The sequence below is a fragment of the Pelobates fuscus genome, chromosome 10 (assembly GCF_036172605.1).
Source record: "Pelobates fuscus isolate aPelFus1 chromosome 10, aPelFus1.pri, whole genome shotgun sequence".
In the NCBI taxonomy this organism is placed as follows: domain Eukaryota; kingdom Metazoa; phylum Chordata; class Amphibia; order Anura; family Pelobatidae; genus Pelobates; species Pelobates fuscus.
In genome coordinates, this window is record NC_086326.1 from 63,580,570 (window position 1) to 63,596,042 (window position 15,473).

General features: G+C 38.7%; 1 protein-coding gene across 3 annotated transcripts in view; it reads right to left on the reverse strand.

Annotated features, from left to right (window-relative positions):
* Positions 1–15,473, reverse strand: part of PRKG1 (protein kinase cGMP-dependent 1) — a 927,484-nt gene that overhangs the window by 70,920 nt on the left and 841,091 nt on the right. For all 3 annotated transcript variants that reach the window (XM_063435055.1, XM_063435054.1, XM_063435056.1), the window contains one exon: positions 9,235–9,300. In XM_063435055.1, the coding sequence (XP_063291125.1) occupies positions 9,235–9,300 (66 nt within the window). The remainder of the gene's footprint in view (positions 1–9,234; positions 9,301–15,473) is intronic.

Below are 15,473 nucleotides of genomic sequence, written 5' to 3' on the forward strand. Positions count from 1 at the left end.
TACCTCCCAGCAGCTCCGTTCATCTCCCAGTGTAAATCTCGCGGTCTGCGTGCCACGGTAACCCGTGGCAACGCTCTGAAGGCCGCGGGTCTCGCAAGATTTACACTGGGAGATGAACGGAGCTGCTGGGAGGTAAGTAACAGCTTGCTGCTGGCCCCCACAAGACCGCAGGGCTAGTAATGAGCCCGGCGGTCCTGGTCTGTATTATGGCAATGTAAGTTGCCATAATACAGACCCTGACTCGAGTATAAGCCGAGGGGGGCTTTTTCAGCACAAAAAATGTGCTGAAAAACTCGACTAATACTAGAGTATATATGGTATATGTTTTTTCATAAATATAAGTTTGTTTTGTAGAAGTTACCACATTCTTCTTTTTCTTAAAGGGGCACTGTAGTCACCCAAACCACTTCAGCTCAATGAAGTGGTCTGGGTGCCAGGTCCCCCAGGTTTTAACCCTTCAGATGTAAACATAGCAGTTTCAGAGAAACTGCTATGCTTACATTGCAGGGTTAATCGAACTTCTAGTGGTTGTCTTCCTGCAACCGTTGCTTCTGCAACGCTGGATGCAAAATTACGAAAAAAAGGGACCAACTCAGTCAGGCAGACAAGTTAAAAGTGATTTTTCTAAGATGGCTGCCTATTTATATAGCCCAATCCCTAGCCCCAAAACCCACCAATCCCTACATGCTTCCTACTATGCCCGCCTCCTAGCCCTGTGAAGGCCCCTTTCCACTAAGCTGCGCTTTTGCTACATGGGGCTACATTAAGGAGGATTCAAAGGTTCGTCTATTACAATAGCATCTCAGAACAGGGAGCTAGCATTATTAAAATAGTTATTAAAATAGTTATTCTGAGCTGTAGAAAAGTAAAGTAATGGTTTATGATACATCATGAACTTAAAGGTACAAAGCACTATCAACATTTCCTCTCCGAGTCCATTTGGGGTGCTGAATTTAACATAATAAAGCCCTGACAATGGCATAACATAGGAGGCACGCTCAAAATTAGCTTAAAAAACACCAGCACATTCACACGAAAAACTCAAGAGGAATAAAAATGATTAGATGCAAATTGTCTTTTCAATCAAGAATAACAATTTTTGAAGATGAATTGTGTCAAGTGAATCAAAATTCTTCCTTGACTTTGCTGATCGTTACCGACTGAAGTGTTTGATGAAATTACTTTTTGCGCAATTTCTCTTTTATGAATCAGAGTTTGCAGATGTTAATGTAGAGACAAAATAATTATTTCTGCATGCAAGCATAACTATCCGATCCCAAAATCGCAGAAATTGGTTATTGACTGAAATAAAATAGGCAAAATATCCCAATTTCATTTCATGATCAGCAAAGGAAATGAAATTTGATTTACAGCCCATTGGACTTGAACAAAGGTGCTCACTCTCCAGTACTCTGTCAAAAAACTAGGTGAATATCCACACACTAGCACTGATTTTCCCATCAAAAGCTCTTAATACATTTATCATGGTGACAAAGAAGCCAAACATCACCTTACCCATGCTGATCATTTACTAAAATAATAAGTCCCCCTTTTTAAAATATAAAAAAAAAATCACTAAATAACAGATGGTTCAGCCAATTTTTTAAGATTCCTAAAGTCACAGAGATGTTCATTCTATTAGTTTGAACTGTGTTGAACTAGCAACTGAATGGTTAAAGGGAAACTAACTAGGCTAGGAATACAAAATTGTATTCTTAGCCTATTGGGTCCCCCCTCAGTTGGACCACCCCCTCCCCCCGCAGCATAGAAAGGGTTAAAAACCCTTTGTCACTTACCTGAATCCAGCGCAGACGTCCCTCAGCACTAGGTCAGGCTCCGCCATCACTCCTCCTCCGACATCAGTGACCTAATGCGCATGCACGACTTAACTGAATCATAAAATCTATGCTTTCCTATGGGGTTTTAGCTGTCGCTTGACCCTACGGAAGCTTCTCTAGTGGCTGCCTGGTAGACAGCCAATAGAGGTGAAGTTAACCCTGCAATGCAATTATTGCATTTTCTAAATAACTTCAATAATTACCATTGCAAGGTTAAACTGACATGGACAGTGGACCTATACCCCTTCAATAAGCTGAAATGATCTGGGTGCCTAAAGAGTCCCTTTAAATGTAGATTAAATTAGCAGTCTAAAAAAAATAAATTCATAAATCTTATGATTTGCTTGTCCTGTGCTGTGTGATTTTTGAGGAGCATACTGCAGTAGCACTAGTGTCCTTAAAAATATATTAATTGGTACCATTATAATGTCAGTTGATTAAATAGTAAATTAAATGAAAAATCTATTTATTTTGCACACATTTCATAGCACTTTTTTATCCCATAATGCAGACTACGTGATATAAAATACTCGATATGTTTGTTTTTTATTATTTAATATTGTTATTATTAAAAGTTTATAAGAGAAGTACAAGCAAAACTCAACTGATTAGTTTAAGCTTTATATAGATAACTGTTTACTAAGCACTTGTTATGATTTAATTTGTTTTAGGGGTATTAATCTTTTGGTAATTTTGTGACTGAACATTTTAAATTAAAAGCATTGCACTAATACCTTGATTACATAGAGTTTATGTCAGGGCTTTTATTGTAGCAAGGATTTAAGATTTAGGCCCTTATTAACATCCCTCTTATCAAAGAGATCAACAGGGACTACAAGGAACTGATTTTTAAAGAGATGCTCGAAGCATCACATGACCACAAATTCTACTTGAACATGTTAATGTGCAAGCCTCTCCATCTTCGTTTCCCTTCTACCTGTTATATAGCTGCAGGTTCTTTTTTTTTTTTTTTTTCTCATGAATAAAACTACTCATACATCTAAATTACTTACCCTGGCCTAAATTCTTCCCTTTAACAAAATAAATAGGTTTAGAAATACAATTTAAACTAACACATAAAAGAATTTAATGAACATTTTTTCTTTACTTCTAAATTTATAAAGGGACGTAGTGATATGACAAGTCTGTGTACACTTTTTATAGGTATCGCCAGTCTAAAAAAAAAGAACATTTATTTTTAGATCTAACATTATCTTATCCAGGGCTGTTTATTATGGGTAATGATTACATTCATGGCTAATGATTGTAGTGAACAGCAGTGGCGTAGTGTGGCTTGAGAGCACCCGGGGCAAGGCAAGTATTGCGCCCCTAATCCAAGGACCATTAGCACTCCCTCAATCTCTTAACAGGCACCTAGATAGCCTCGCTCCTCCCTCCCTACCAGCCTCGTCTCCATGATGTGTGAGACATTGTTGTGTTGCATAATTTTTAAAATACCTCATCCCTAAAATAATGCGTTTAGTATACAGGAGCAAGCCTATTTAGGCAACCGCTACCGACATTCCAGTATGATACCAGTTAATAGGCATTGACGTAATGTCTACTGATACCAGTGGTATCTTGACATGGAATTACATGAGAACATTATTACTGCAATTAGCAGGAAAACCACTGTCAAATGTTATGTGGCAACGTTTATTTGCCCCATTATGTTGACATTTTCTGTGTGAGGGAGAGGGCATGCTATTTATTATTATTTTTTGTCTATTGAAATTTTGCACCCCTAAGAAGTTTGCTCCCTGGGCAACCACACTTGTGCTCCACCATCACACAACACCATTCATGAGCAGTAAATGTTAGATTCAGGTGCAGGTATATTGGAATGTCTGGGTTGGTACCAGGGAGATTTGTACATTGGTACATAACAGCGGAAATAGAGGGAGTAGTTAGCTAATATGGACTGGAATGAAAAAGACTGTTTAGGAGATAGTCAGTTGGTGTTACAAAATTTGTTTTTAAAGGAAAACTAGCAGGTTCTATTGGCTCTCCTGAGCTAAGCCTTGCAGAGCAGTGCTAGTTCATTAGTTGAGAGTGCCAGCTAGTCGCTCTCAGCCAATGAGCTAATCTCTGCATCACCAGACCTCAGGCAAAGAGTTTCAATCTCCAGAAAAGGACCCCAAGAAATAGATCAAACCATTACAAAATGGTTTGACTACTTGTATTAAGGGGCAAGGGGAGGTGGGGTAGTCAGGACACTCCTAGCACCAGAACCACAACATTGTGCTGTGGTTGTTATGGTTCTTGGAGTGTTCCTTTAAGATGTTTGTATGGTAGTTTCAAAATTACTAAAATAACACTCCAAGCACCATAACCACTATGATGCTCTTTAGTGGTTTTGGTATTTGAAGTGTTCTTTTAAAATGTGTTGTCAAACCTTGGTTGGGTAAATAGTAGCCAAATGTATGTATGCTAAAAAAAAAAAAGAGGTAGAAATATCAGGAACCTGTCTCTGCCGAAAAAGCATTATTGGTAAATGAGGCTTGTTGCAAGCAGGTTCTTGAGAAAATACATTACTGGTAAATAAGCCATTCCAGAACCTGTTGGCTGTGATAAGGCTTTGCAGAGTAATAATGCATTTAGAAAAGTAGTTGCTATAATAAATGGTAATAAAAGTTGTTGGTTAATCTGGTGAAGCCATAAGTAAAGATGGGGCATTCAGTAATGTGACTATTGTATGAAAGCATTAAGTAAATGGGCAATAAAAGCCTGGTTACTATGATATATCTTTACTGGTAATTATCTTATTACTCTGCCATATTACTATTATATTATGTTACTGCCCTTTTAGTAAGGTCATGTTCCTGGATATCTCAGTACAATGCATCTCTATGAGGAATGTACAGCACCTCCCTGCAGTGCATGGAGACACTGAACATCAGTGTTGCACACTGTGCAGCACTGACCCTGGAGGCACCTCTAGTGCCTATCTGCTTAGGCATTAAAAGGCTTGCAGGAACAAACTATACACAATAGAACAACTACATTATGTGTAGTTGTTCTGGTGGCTATACTGTCACTTTAAGCTACACAGTACAATAATAATTTATTCAGAAGCCTGAAAATTACAATTAGGTTGATGTGATACAATTCAAACTTATTAAAAGAGTATCGCTAGAATATTAGAATAGGTATGACTTTCTCCACTATAAATGTATGCTGCGCTCATACAGCTTGGCTCTTTCCTCTGCAAAAGTAAATTACTTCAATACCCTCATAACCACATTCTCCTTTAAACCCAAACAACTATTTCACAGACTTAACTCTCGTCTTCGCCCTATTGTTCCTCCTACACCTACTAACTTGACTGCCTCAGACTTTGCAACTCACTTCACTGACAAAATCTCTACAATCACGGAAGAGATCTCTCATCTTTATTCTTCCCCTTACAATACTTCCCCTAACCTCACTCCCTCTGCTGCTCTATGTTCATTTGCACCAGCTACAGCGGAAGAGGTTTCTGCTCTGCTCCAGTCTTCCCGCCCCACCACTTGCTCCCTAGATCCAATTTCCTTGCATCTCATCCGTACTCTGTCTTCTTCTCTTTCTCCACCTCTCACTAAAATTCTCAATCTCTCTCTCTACCCTGGCATATTTTCATCACCCTTCAAACATGCAACTATAACCCCAATTCTAAAGAAGCCCAACCTAAACCCTAACTCCCCATCCAACTACTGTCCTATCTCACTACTGCCTTTTGCATCCAAGATCCTTGAAAGATTTGTGTATGCGACATTGACAGACTTCCTTGAGTCCAACTCTCTGCTAGACCCGCTTCAGTCTGGTTTTCCGCGCTAAGCACTCTGTGAAAACGGCACTGACCAAAGTATCCAATGATTTACTCGCTGCAAAATCTCGAGGTCACTACTCTATCCTAATTCTCCTTGACCTTTCTGCGGCTTTTGACACTGTTGATCATCAACAGCTTCTTCTCATCCTCCGCAATACCGGTCTACAAGATATTGCTCTCTCCTGGTGCTCCTCGTACCTCTCCCAGCTCTTTCAGTGTTTCTTTCTTTGGCTCTGCTTCTTCTCCCCAACTCCTATTTGTTGGTGTTCCCCAAGGTTCAGTCCTTGGTCCCTACTGTTCTCCTTGGTAAACTCATTAGCTACTTTGGCTCCCAATATCCTGTCCTCTCCTGCTCTCCCATCCCTCTTGACTAGTGTCTCTGACTGCCTATTTCTAACTGGATGGCTGCCCACTTCATTAAACTCAACTTGACCAAAACTGAAATTCTGGTCTCTTCTCCCTCAAGTGTTGCTACTCCTGTGTCGGTCTCCCTCCAAGTCAACGTTGCTACCATCAGCTCCACCACGCAGGCTCACTGCCTAGGTGTTCTCTTTGACTCTGACCTCTCCTTCACATCTCATGTTCAGTCTATCGTCAAATCCTGCCGCTTCCATCTCAAAAATATTGCGCGCATCCGACCCTACTTAATGCCAGATGAGACTAAGGTGCTGGTCCATTCCATGGTCCTTTCTCGCCTAAACTACTGTAATCCACTTCTCAGTGGTCTTACGTGCTCCCAACTTGTGATGTTACAGTCCATAATGAATGCAGCGGCGAGGCTCATCTTCCTGTCCGCCCGCACCTCCCACGCCTCACCCTTCTGTCAGTCCCTACATTGGCTTCCCGTAAGATATAGGGCTCAATAAAAAATTCTGGTTCTTGCTTTCACATCTCTACATAATGCTGCTCCCACCTATCTATCCTACCCAATACACAAGTATGTCCAGTCTAGGCCCTTACGCTCTGCTGAAGACTTACATCTATCTTCTGTTCGTACTCCCACCTCTGATGCTTGCCTTCAAGACTTCTCGAGGGCTGCACCGTTCCTGTGGAACTCACTTCCCTCCTCCATTAGATGCTCACCCAGTCTCCACTTCTTCAAAAAAATCATTAAAAATCCACTTCTTCATAAAAGCGTATCAATTAAACAGTTACTAGCTCCTGACTGATTCGTTTCTTGCAACTGTCATTAGTCTAATACTATCCTTACCTTTTTTTGTCACTTTACCCCACTCCCTCTAGCATGTAAGCTCATTGAGCAGGGCCCTCAACCCCTCTGTTCCTGTGTGTCCAACTTGTCTGGTAACATGTTTGTTCGTCCACCCACTGTAAAGCGCTGCAGAATTTGTTGGCGCTATATAAATAATCACATAATAGCATAATAACATTAGAGGTTATCTAGATCAGAAATGCCTCTTAAAAGGAGAACATTGTAGAAGGTGACTTATTTTGTGGAAATTGGACATTTTTGTTTTTCTCAAATATTGATTTCTAAAAGAGAAATGAACAACCGTGGTGTCAAACATGACAACAACAAAAATAGTCTATTATTTTGTAAAACAATTTCAACCTTAGAAGGTCACTCAGTCTATTCTTCAGGTCTCCAATCAAACAACTTTATCAGAGGTTGTAGCAGAGCTGAAATCATGTTTAGAAAAAAAAATAAGTATTGATGTTTTTGAAACTCTTAATAACAATTTGTGTTTACGATCATATTATTTAATATATCTTTGACACTATCTATAATAATATATCTAATCTTACATGTATGTCATTATGTAAACTTATCCACACTATAGATAAAGATTGACTCACTAGAAAAACTATATTTTGGGAAAATATTTTATTATTTGCCTTTGGTACCAGTTTTTATCTCTAAGGAATCTATTTAAATCTCTTTAACGAATTGGGAAATAATAGCTCGTTTTTTTTTTACGATCCTAGCTACAGGCTGAGATCAAATGATTTATCTGTAGCATTCTTATTTTTTTTTCTCTCCCAGTACGAATAAGGTACAGGATTTTCATCTTAATGTGCACACAGACCATTTGGTATTTTGAGATTTTGCTGATATAATCTGTTTAATACATTTTAAAAATTTATGGCCAGGACTTTATAATCTTTATTATATCCTTAAGCTCTTATTTTATCTTTTATTATATAACTGCAAACTACAATAAAGCATATTCTATTTACATATAATAGAGCTACTTTATTTGAACATCTTTTAACATGCTAGTTTTGTTAACAATGCTATAATTGATCTGTCTAAAACAATAAGACGAAATTAGATGAAAATGGTTTGTATTCCTAAATACAATTGCTGAGAATGTCTTATGAATTTAATTGCAAAGCAGTCAGAACAATACCTTCACACCAAATGCAAGCATACATTTTCCTGTCATGTCATTTTTAAAGCGGCATTGTAACAGTTTGGGTATTTTGCCGATGGTGACATTGCCACTGGGGATCTGCTGGCCAGGCGGGCAGGTAAAGGTGAGATTTACTCAACTGAAATTATCTCTCGTGGAGCCACTATCTTGTTCTGGCAGGTCCTCTTCCTCTCCTGAAGCGGACATCAATACATGTGCGGGAATATAGCATTATGGTCAATGGAGGATCCAGTATGACTGTGGGATCTTCCATAGACAGAAATCATTTCCTGCAGCAGTCACTGGTGACAGCTGTTGGGATTGAGTGTAGCTGTGCCCAGAATCTAAGAAAGTCAGGTAGAGAAAATATACAGAGACAAACGAGTAGTTCCTACTTTGTCTCTGTATATTTCTTGAAATTCCAACACAGTTAAAATGATTATTTCATAAAGATTATATCTTTATAAAACACTCTTTTTCAGGTGGGGGAGGGTTGGGGGAAGAGAGTCATAGTGTCACATTAATGACCTGCATATAAGGAGGCTGGGACACACAATTAAAAAAACAGATTATCAGTCACATTGAAGGGGGCCATCATATATAGTGTCATTTGGACTAAAGTGAATAATCTTGTTTGTTGTTTTCCTGATCATTCATTACAATTGTAAGTAAGAAGGAAGCGTTATAGTTTAGTACATAGCCTGTCCCTCTCCTCATAAAATAAATAAATAAATAAATAAATAAATAAACCCTTTGGTCATACAGAGGCTAAGTGGGCTCCAAGTCACCCACTAAGTCATTAAATGAGAGGGAGGTTTAGAGTTAAACAGTCTCTCACAAAATGTTTCAAACCTCTCCCTCTTAAAATTAAATTATCCCATTATCATCGTAGAGTGAAGAAGGAATATCACATTTACTAAGAAATGCATATTTTGGGTGTGCCCCCAATTCACTTTTTTATCCAAGTAAACAAATTAAAACATGCATTCATACTACCTCTGCTTCTACTATATTGACCTACATATAGACATATTATTATATAACACTATAAAGATCATACATAGAATGTAATGTATGTTTATTGAATACTATGGCCCCATTTATTGCCATCAATTATGTTATTGTTAGATTCCCCCATACATATATATTTATGAACAAAGGCCATGTTTAGAAATTCTCTAGTAAAGTATCCTAAATAGAAAATTAAATCACTTACTCTCTGTCAATAACAAGACAAGTCACAGCTTCTGCGGCAATTACATTTGCTGTTCTGACATCTTCCCTGAAAGAGAGAATGCAAACAATTAGTTGATTTTAACAACCTGCATTACGCGGTGATATGAAAACACGTTTATTATATTTTCAGAAAAGGTTAAAATAACAAAAATTTGCTCTGGCATAACTGATACAAAAATAAATATTGTACATTACAATAAACATGTGTGCATAGGATTTCATTTTAAATCTTCATAAATGTACAGTTATTTAAAATAATGCTTTTTTTTAGTGAGCATAATATTTTAGGACAATCAGTAAAGTGTGCCTTCCAACTGTCCTGCTTTCGGCTGAACAGACCAGATCTATGGGTCCTATCTGGCTTTAATACCATGGTGTATGCTTCCAGGGACACCAGGTAACTGCCTCCAGGAACCACGGTGAGAGCTCATCATTAGACATGCTTGCAATTTGCAGCGGGCACTAGAACTATCCAATGAGTGCTTTTCTGGAGCCTGTCAAGCACACCCCTTCATTGGGTGGACCCACCCACTTTCCAGGAATGTGGATTTACCAGTGACACAATATATTTAATTGGTGATACCCAGTCAGATGATCTGCCCCTGACCCGATTCCTGCCTGCCCAAAATTGGCAGACATGGTAAAGAGGGACAATAATGATAACAAACTTTTTTTTAACATGTTGAAAAAAATATTCCTGGATTAGGCTTAGCATCTATTGCAGTGAATAAGGTCACTTTAAGTTATTGGCCATTAAAATAACTTTTTTTTTTTAACTTGGTCATACTAAGTACAGTGGATTTTAACCCCTTTAGGATGAAGGCAATAGGCCAATTTTTGAACAAAAACACAACCTGATATTTGAGCTATTTGTCTGTTCAATCATAATTTACCTCTTTAACATTAGCTGCACCCACACTTAACATGTATAATTTTGTTCAGGAGAAAAAGGGCTTTCATTTATATATGAGACACAATTTAGTATGAATAAAACCCAGAAAAGTGTGAGAAATGTACAGGATCAAAATAAAGAGCTTGCCCATTTCAGGTTTTACACAGTGAAATTTGCCAGATTGGTTTGCTGGGCATATTTTGCCTTTGAGACCATATGGCAGTCAAAGAATAAGAATTAACCCCATATGGCATACCATTTGCAAAAGCAGACAATCCAGGGTATTCAAAGTGAGGTATGTCCAGTCTTTTATAGTAGTCACAAACCATGGCCAAAATTAATGTTCATATTTTTATACTGATGATATCATCATCATTATACATTTTATTTCTCTATTTGGGTTCACAAGTACAACCGTACCCCCATGTGTATATACAGTAAGGGAAAAAAGTATTTGATCCCCTGCTGATTTTGAACGTTTGCCCACTGACAAATAAATAATCAGTCTATAATTTTAATAGCAGGTGTATTTTAACAGTGAGAGACAGAACAACAACAACAAAAAACAAAACAATGCATTTAAAAAAAGTTATACATTGATTTGCATGTCAATGAGTAAAATAAGGTCAGAAATTTCTTGCAGCTGGCCACCAGGTTTGCACACATCTCAGGAGGGATTTTGTCCCACTCCTCTTTGTATATCCTCTCCATTCCATTAAGGTTTTGAAGCTGGCATTTGGCAACTAGAACCTTCAGCTCCCTCCATAGATTTTCTATGGGATTAAGGTCTAGAGACTGGCTAGGCCACTCCAGGTCCTTAATGTGCTTCTTCATGAGCCACTTCTTTGTTGACTTTGCTCTGTGTTTTGGGTTACTGTCATGCTGGAATACCCATCCACGATTTTCAATGCCCTGGCTAAGGGAAAGAGGTTCTCACCCAAGATTTGACAGTACATGGCCCCGCCCATCATCCCTTTGATGCAGTGCAGATGTCCTTTCCCTTTAGCAGAAAAACACATCCAAAGCATAATGTTTCCACCTCTATGTTTGACGGTGGGGATGGTGTTCATGGGATCATAGGCAGCATTCCTCCTTCTCCAAACATGGCGAGATGAGTTGATGCCAAAGAGCTTGATTTTGGTCTCATCTGACCACAACACTTTCACCCAGTTCTCCTCCGAATCATGCAGATGTTCATTCGCAAACTTCAGATGGGACTGTACATGTGTTTTCTTGAGCAGAGGGACCTTGCAGGTGCTGCAGGATTTCAGTCCTTCACGGCGTAGTGTGTTACCAATTGTTTTCTTGGTGACCAGCTGCCTTGAGATCATTAACAAGATTCTCCCATGTAGTTCTGGGCTGATTCCTCTCCATTCTAATGATCACTGAAACTCCATGAGGTGAGATCTTGCATGGAGCACCAGACCAAGGGAAACTGACAGTTATTTTGTGTTTCTTCCATTTGCGAATAATTGCACTAACTGTTGTCACCTTCTCACCAACCTGCTTGGCAATGGTCTTGTAGCCTATTCCAGCCTTGTGTAGGTCTACAATCTTGCCCTCAACATCCTTGGACAGCTATTTGGTATTGGCCATGGTGGAGAGTTTGGAATTTGATTGATTGCTTCTGTGGACAGGTGCCTTTTATACAGGTAACGAGCTGAGATTAGGAGCACCCCCTTTAAGAGAGTGCTCCTAATCTCAACTCGTTACCTGTATAAAAGACACCTGGGAACCAGAAATCTTGCTGATTAATAGGGGATCAAATACTTATTTCACTCATTGACATGCAATTTAATTTATATATTTTGACATGCGTTATTCTGGATTTTTTTTGTGGTCTTTCACTGATACACCTACCATTAAAGTTATAGACTGATCATTTCTTTGTCAGTGGACAAACATTCAAAATCTGCAGGGGATCAAATACTTTTTTCCCATCACTGTGTGTGAGTATTTATATGTGTGTGTGTATATATAAAAAAAAATTGATTCTAAATGTATTTATGTATTATCTATATATTATGAGCTTAGTTTATTAATTATAAATAGCGGGATCTGACTGACAACCTAGTCAGTCACTCTGCAAGCAGTCTGTCAATAATGCCGATCCAAGTCAGGTGATCGCAGTGTCATCACAATCACATGACTTGGATGGGCGGGATTATCTGCAGAGGGACTGCCTCGATTGCCAAGCAGTCTCCCTAATTACGATCTCTGTGGAGGGCAAGTATCCTGGCTGCGTTAAAGCCCTCCTTTTGTAGGATGGCATTGTATGCCCTAAAGTGCCGGAAGGGGCTATTGAAGGATGACAACAGCCACGTGTACTACTAACACAAGTATATAAATATATGTTGTAACTACAGATTCAAATAATCTAATTCATAAATTGTATTTTTTTCTATACAAAAAAATGAGTGTTAATCTGTTTGCTAAATCAACGTTATTTGATTTTTTCAGAAAAAAAAGTAACAAGGTGCGATACGCAGGTCCCTTTGAATAAAAGGAATAGTTGAAAATAAAATACAACATATCATAAACCCAATTGCATAATGCTCATTTACATATGAGAAATACTTAAGCTCATTACCTACTAAATGGGGCAATGTCCCCATAGAAAAAGCATGTAACAGGTAATTCAACATAGCTGAATAGATCCCTCCCGCATGCCTCCCTTCAAGGCATCTAACAAAATCTACTCAGTACAATACATAAGCATTCTCCAGTGGGTACCAGACTCTTGAGGGTCAGCAGAAGGCGAGATACAAAGTAGGAATTTTATTCTTCCGGTGCTTATTCCTTACCCTCCTCCCCCCCCCCACCCCCTTCTTAGATTCAGTCATAACCTGATTTACGTCTGAACAATTATATGTCCACCCCTGTTCATGTACATTAACGGTTTCAATATCGGAGGAGGTACAAAAAGTCTTCAAATATAAGAGATGGGCACATCATAACCAATGGTTGATCACTATGTGCAGGGTGTAAAGGTAGTTACAAGAAAGAAAAAGGAAAGAGGGAATATAAGTAGAGATGTCAGCGATAAAGTGTGTGCCCCCCACACACATCAGCCACCCCAATAGCCCCCCACCCCATCAGGCATCAGACTCTTCTCCCTCCCAATTAGCCATGTACTCAAACCACGGATGCCATTGTTCCACATGCTTAGCGCCAGTTCCCCGGTGAATACCTGCAATGCCTCCACTGCCTGTATCTCCTCTACTCTATGTAACCATTGCTCCCTTGTGGGAATCTCAGCTTGAGACTAGAGGTCAGGTACCAACAATTTTGCAACATTGAAAAGGTTTTCCTAAAATAGACTTTTTAGATTTTGAGATCAGCAGGGGAGTTAGGTCACACCAAGGATGTGGTCACTGCGTTTTTCACCATTTCCACTCAAAAAAGTGCTAACGTGTGTTTAGTAGTTTTTATTCTTTGAGCAGTATATGTTTTCTTCTACTGAAGAAATATTATACAACATGCCTGAAGAGAACAAAACATCCCTTCTGCAGCAGTGACACCAAGGACAATTTACAGCTCTATAAAAATACTGTAATAGCTGCTGACAGAAGATAAAGCGGTTATTTTGTTTCTTTCGTATACTTTCTAAGATTATGTTGTACTGAGTAAATTACATAGCATATAATGCTACTTGCATGCAGCAGTAAACAGCCAAAAATAATGAGCTACGCTTTGTTCTAAGTATTACAGATTTCTTATTTTATTGGGATGGAAAGGAAATCTCAATATTAGCTTAGGCTGTTCCAGTCAGTAGATCAGTTTGTGTAACGCTCTTTTTCATAGACCCAATTGAGAGCCATGTAATAAATGAAAAATACTAGAATTCTATGTATTATAAAAAAGGTGTTTTTCTAAACAGCTCACATCTGTCAAATTTGAGTTTTTCACAAGTCTTTTTTTTTTTTTTAAACAGTATATATGATTCGTATATATATAAAATAATAGTTGTTTGCTTTTCACTGAATTCCTTTGACTTTTTCCCGTCAGTCACTGCAGGATTAGCCTACGGGAAAAGTATAGTTTAATCAATGTACTATATTTGTCACAGTGTCTCTGTGCATGTGGAAGATGATGTGTAGGCCAACTTATAGATTCCTATTCTAACCTCCTGTACAATGTTGACATGTTTCCTTGTGGCCTTTTCTGCCAGGAGTTGATGAGTAAGGGATGCATTTATCAGATTACAATTACTGATCTCGATAGCTTGTGTGTCTCAGTGCGACTTAAAGGGACTCCAAGCACTAACACAGCTTATTGCAGTGATTATGCTGCTAGGAAGCTGTCCCGTCAAACTCAGATTTGAAAGACATACTATCTATTGTCTTATCGACCTAATATTCTATTACATTTATTGACTCTCTCTTCCCTTTTATTGAATAGCTCTAATTTGGAATGTCCATTTTATTGACAGCACATGGCCGGCAACCATACAATTAGAAAAAAAAAGGGACCCAAATGTCAAATGTACTTGTGGTAGTCATTGTGAAAGGGTCAATTCAGGACAGGTACATAAGCCAGTTTATGGAAAATGCACTTTTCCCCCTGCTTCTCAAGTTAATACTTTTAGCAGCTCCAGCTGATATTTAAATAACACTGCTTAGCCATAGAGAATGTGTACTACTAACACAAGTGTATAAATATATGTTGTAACTACAGATTCAAGTGAAACTGAACCAAGTGGTAAGAAAAACTTAGTGCTGTTTAAAGCGGCACCACTAACTCCCCCCCCCCCCCCCCTCTAAAATGAGTATTTCATAAAGATAAAAATTATAAGAAATATTCATACGGACTGAATTTCACTGAAATTCCAACCCAGATAAAACATATACAGAGGCAAAGTAGATGCTACTGTGTCTCATTATATTTCCTAGAACGGACACTTCTAAATACTGAATGCCATGGTCTCACAAGGTCCTCCATGGAACTCAATGCTGTTCTTTCCTACATGCATTAGAGTACAGAAATTACGTCACACCAGAATCAGAAGAGGACGGGTCAGAAGAAGATGGCGGCGCCCTTGAGGGACAGGTTCAAGGAAGTAAAGCTCACCTTTCCCTGGTCCCCCAACAGTGGCAATGTCACCATGAGGGGTCTTTGCAAATTATGTAAAGTCCCCAGAAGGTGACAGCGGGGCTTTGATTGTTTTGTGACTGGAAACCAGCTTAGCTGGCCAGTACTGTTAGAAAGGAAATACCTCTGTTTAGTTAGTCTCCTAAAAGAAGTATTTTGTTTGCTTTTGGTTTGACTTGTATCTTAAGGGGAATTAGTACCCTGGATGTTAAAAACTGTTGGTTTTGTAAATACAC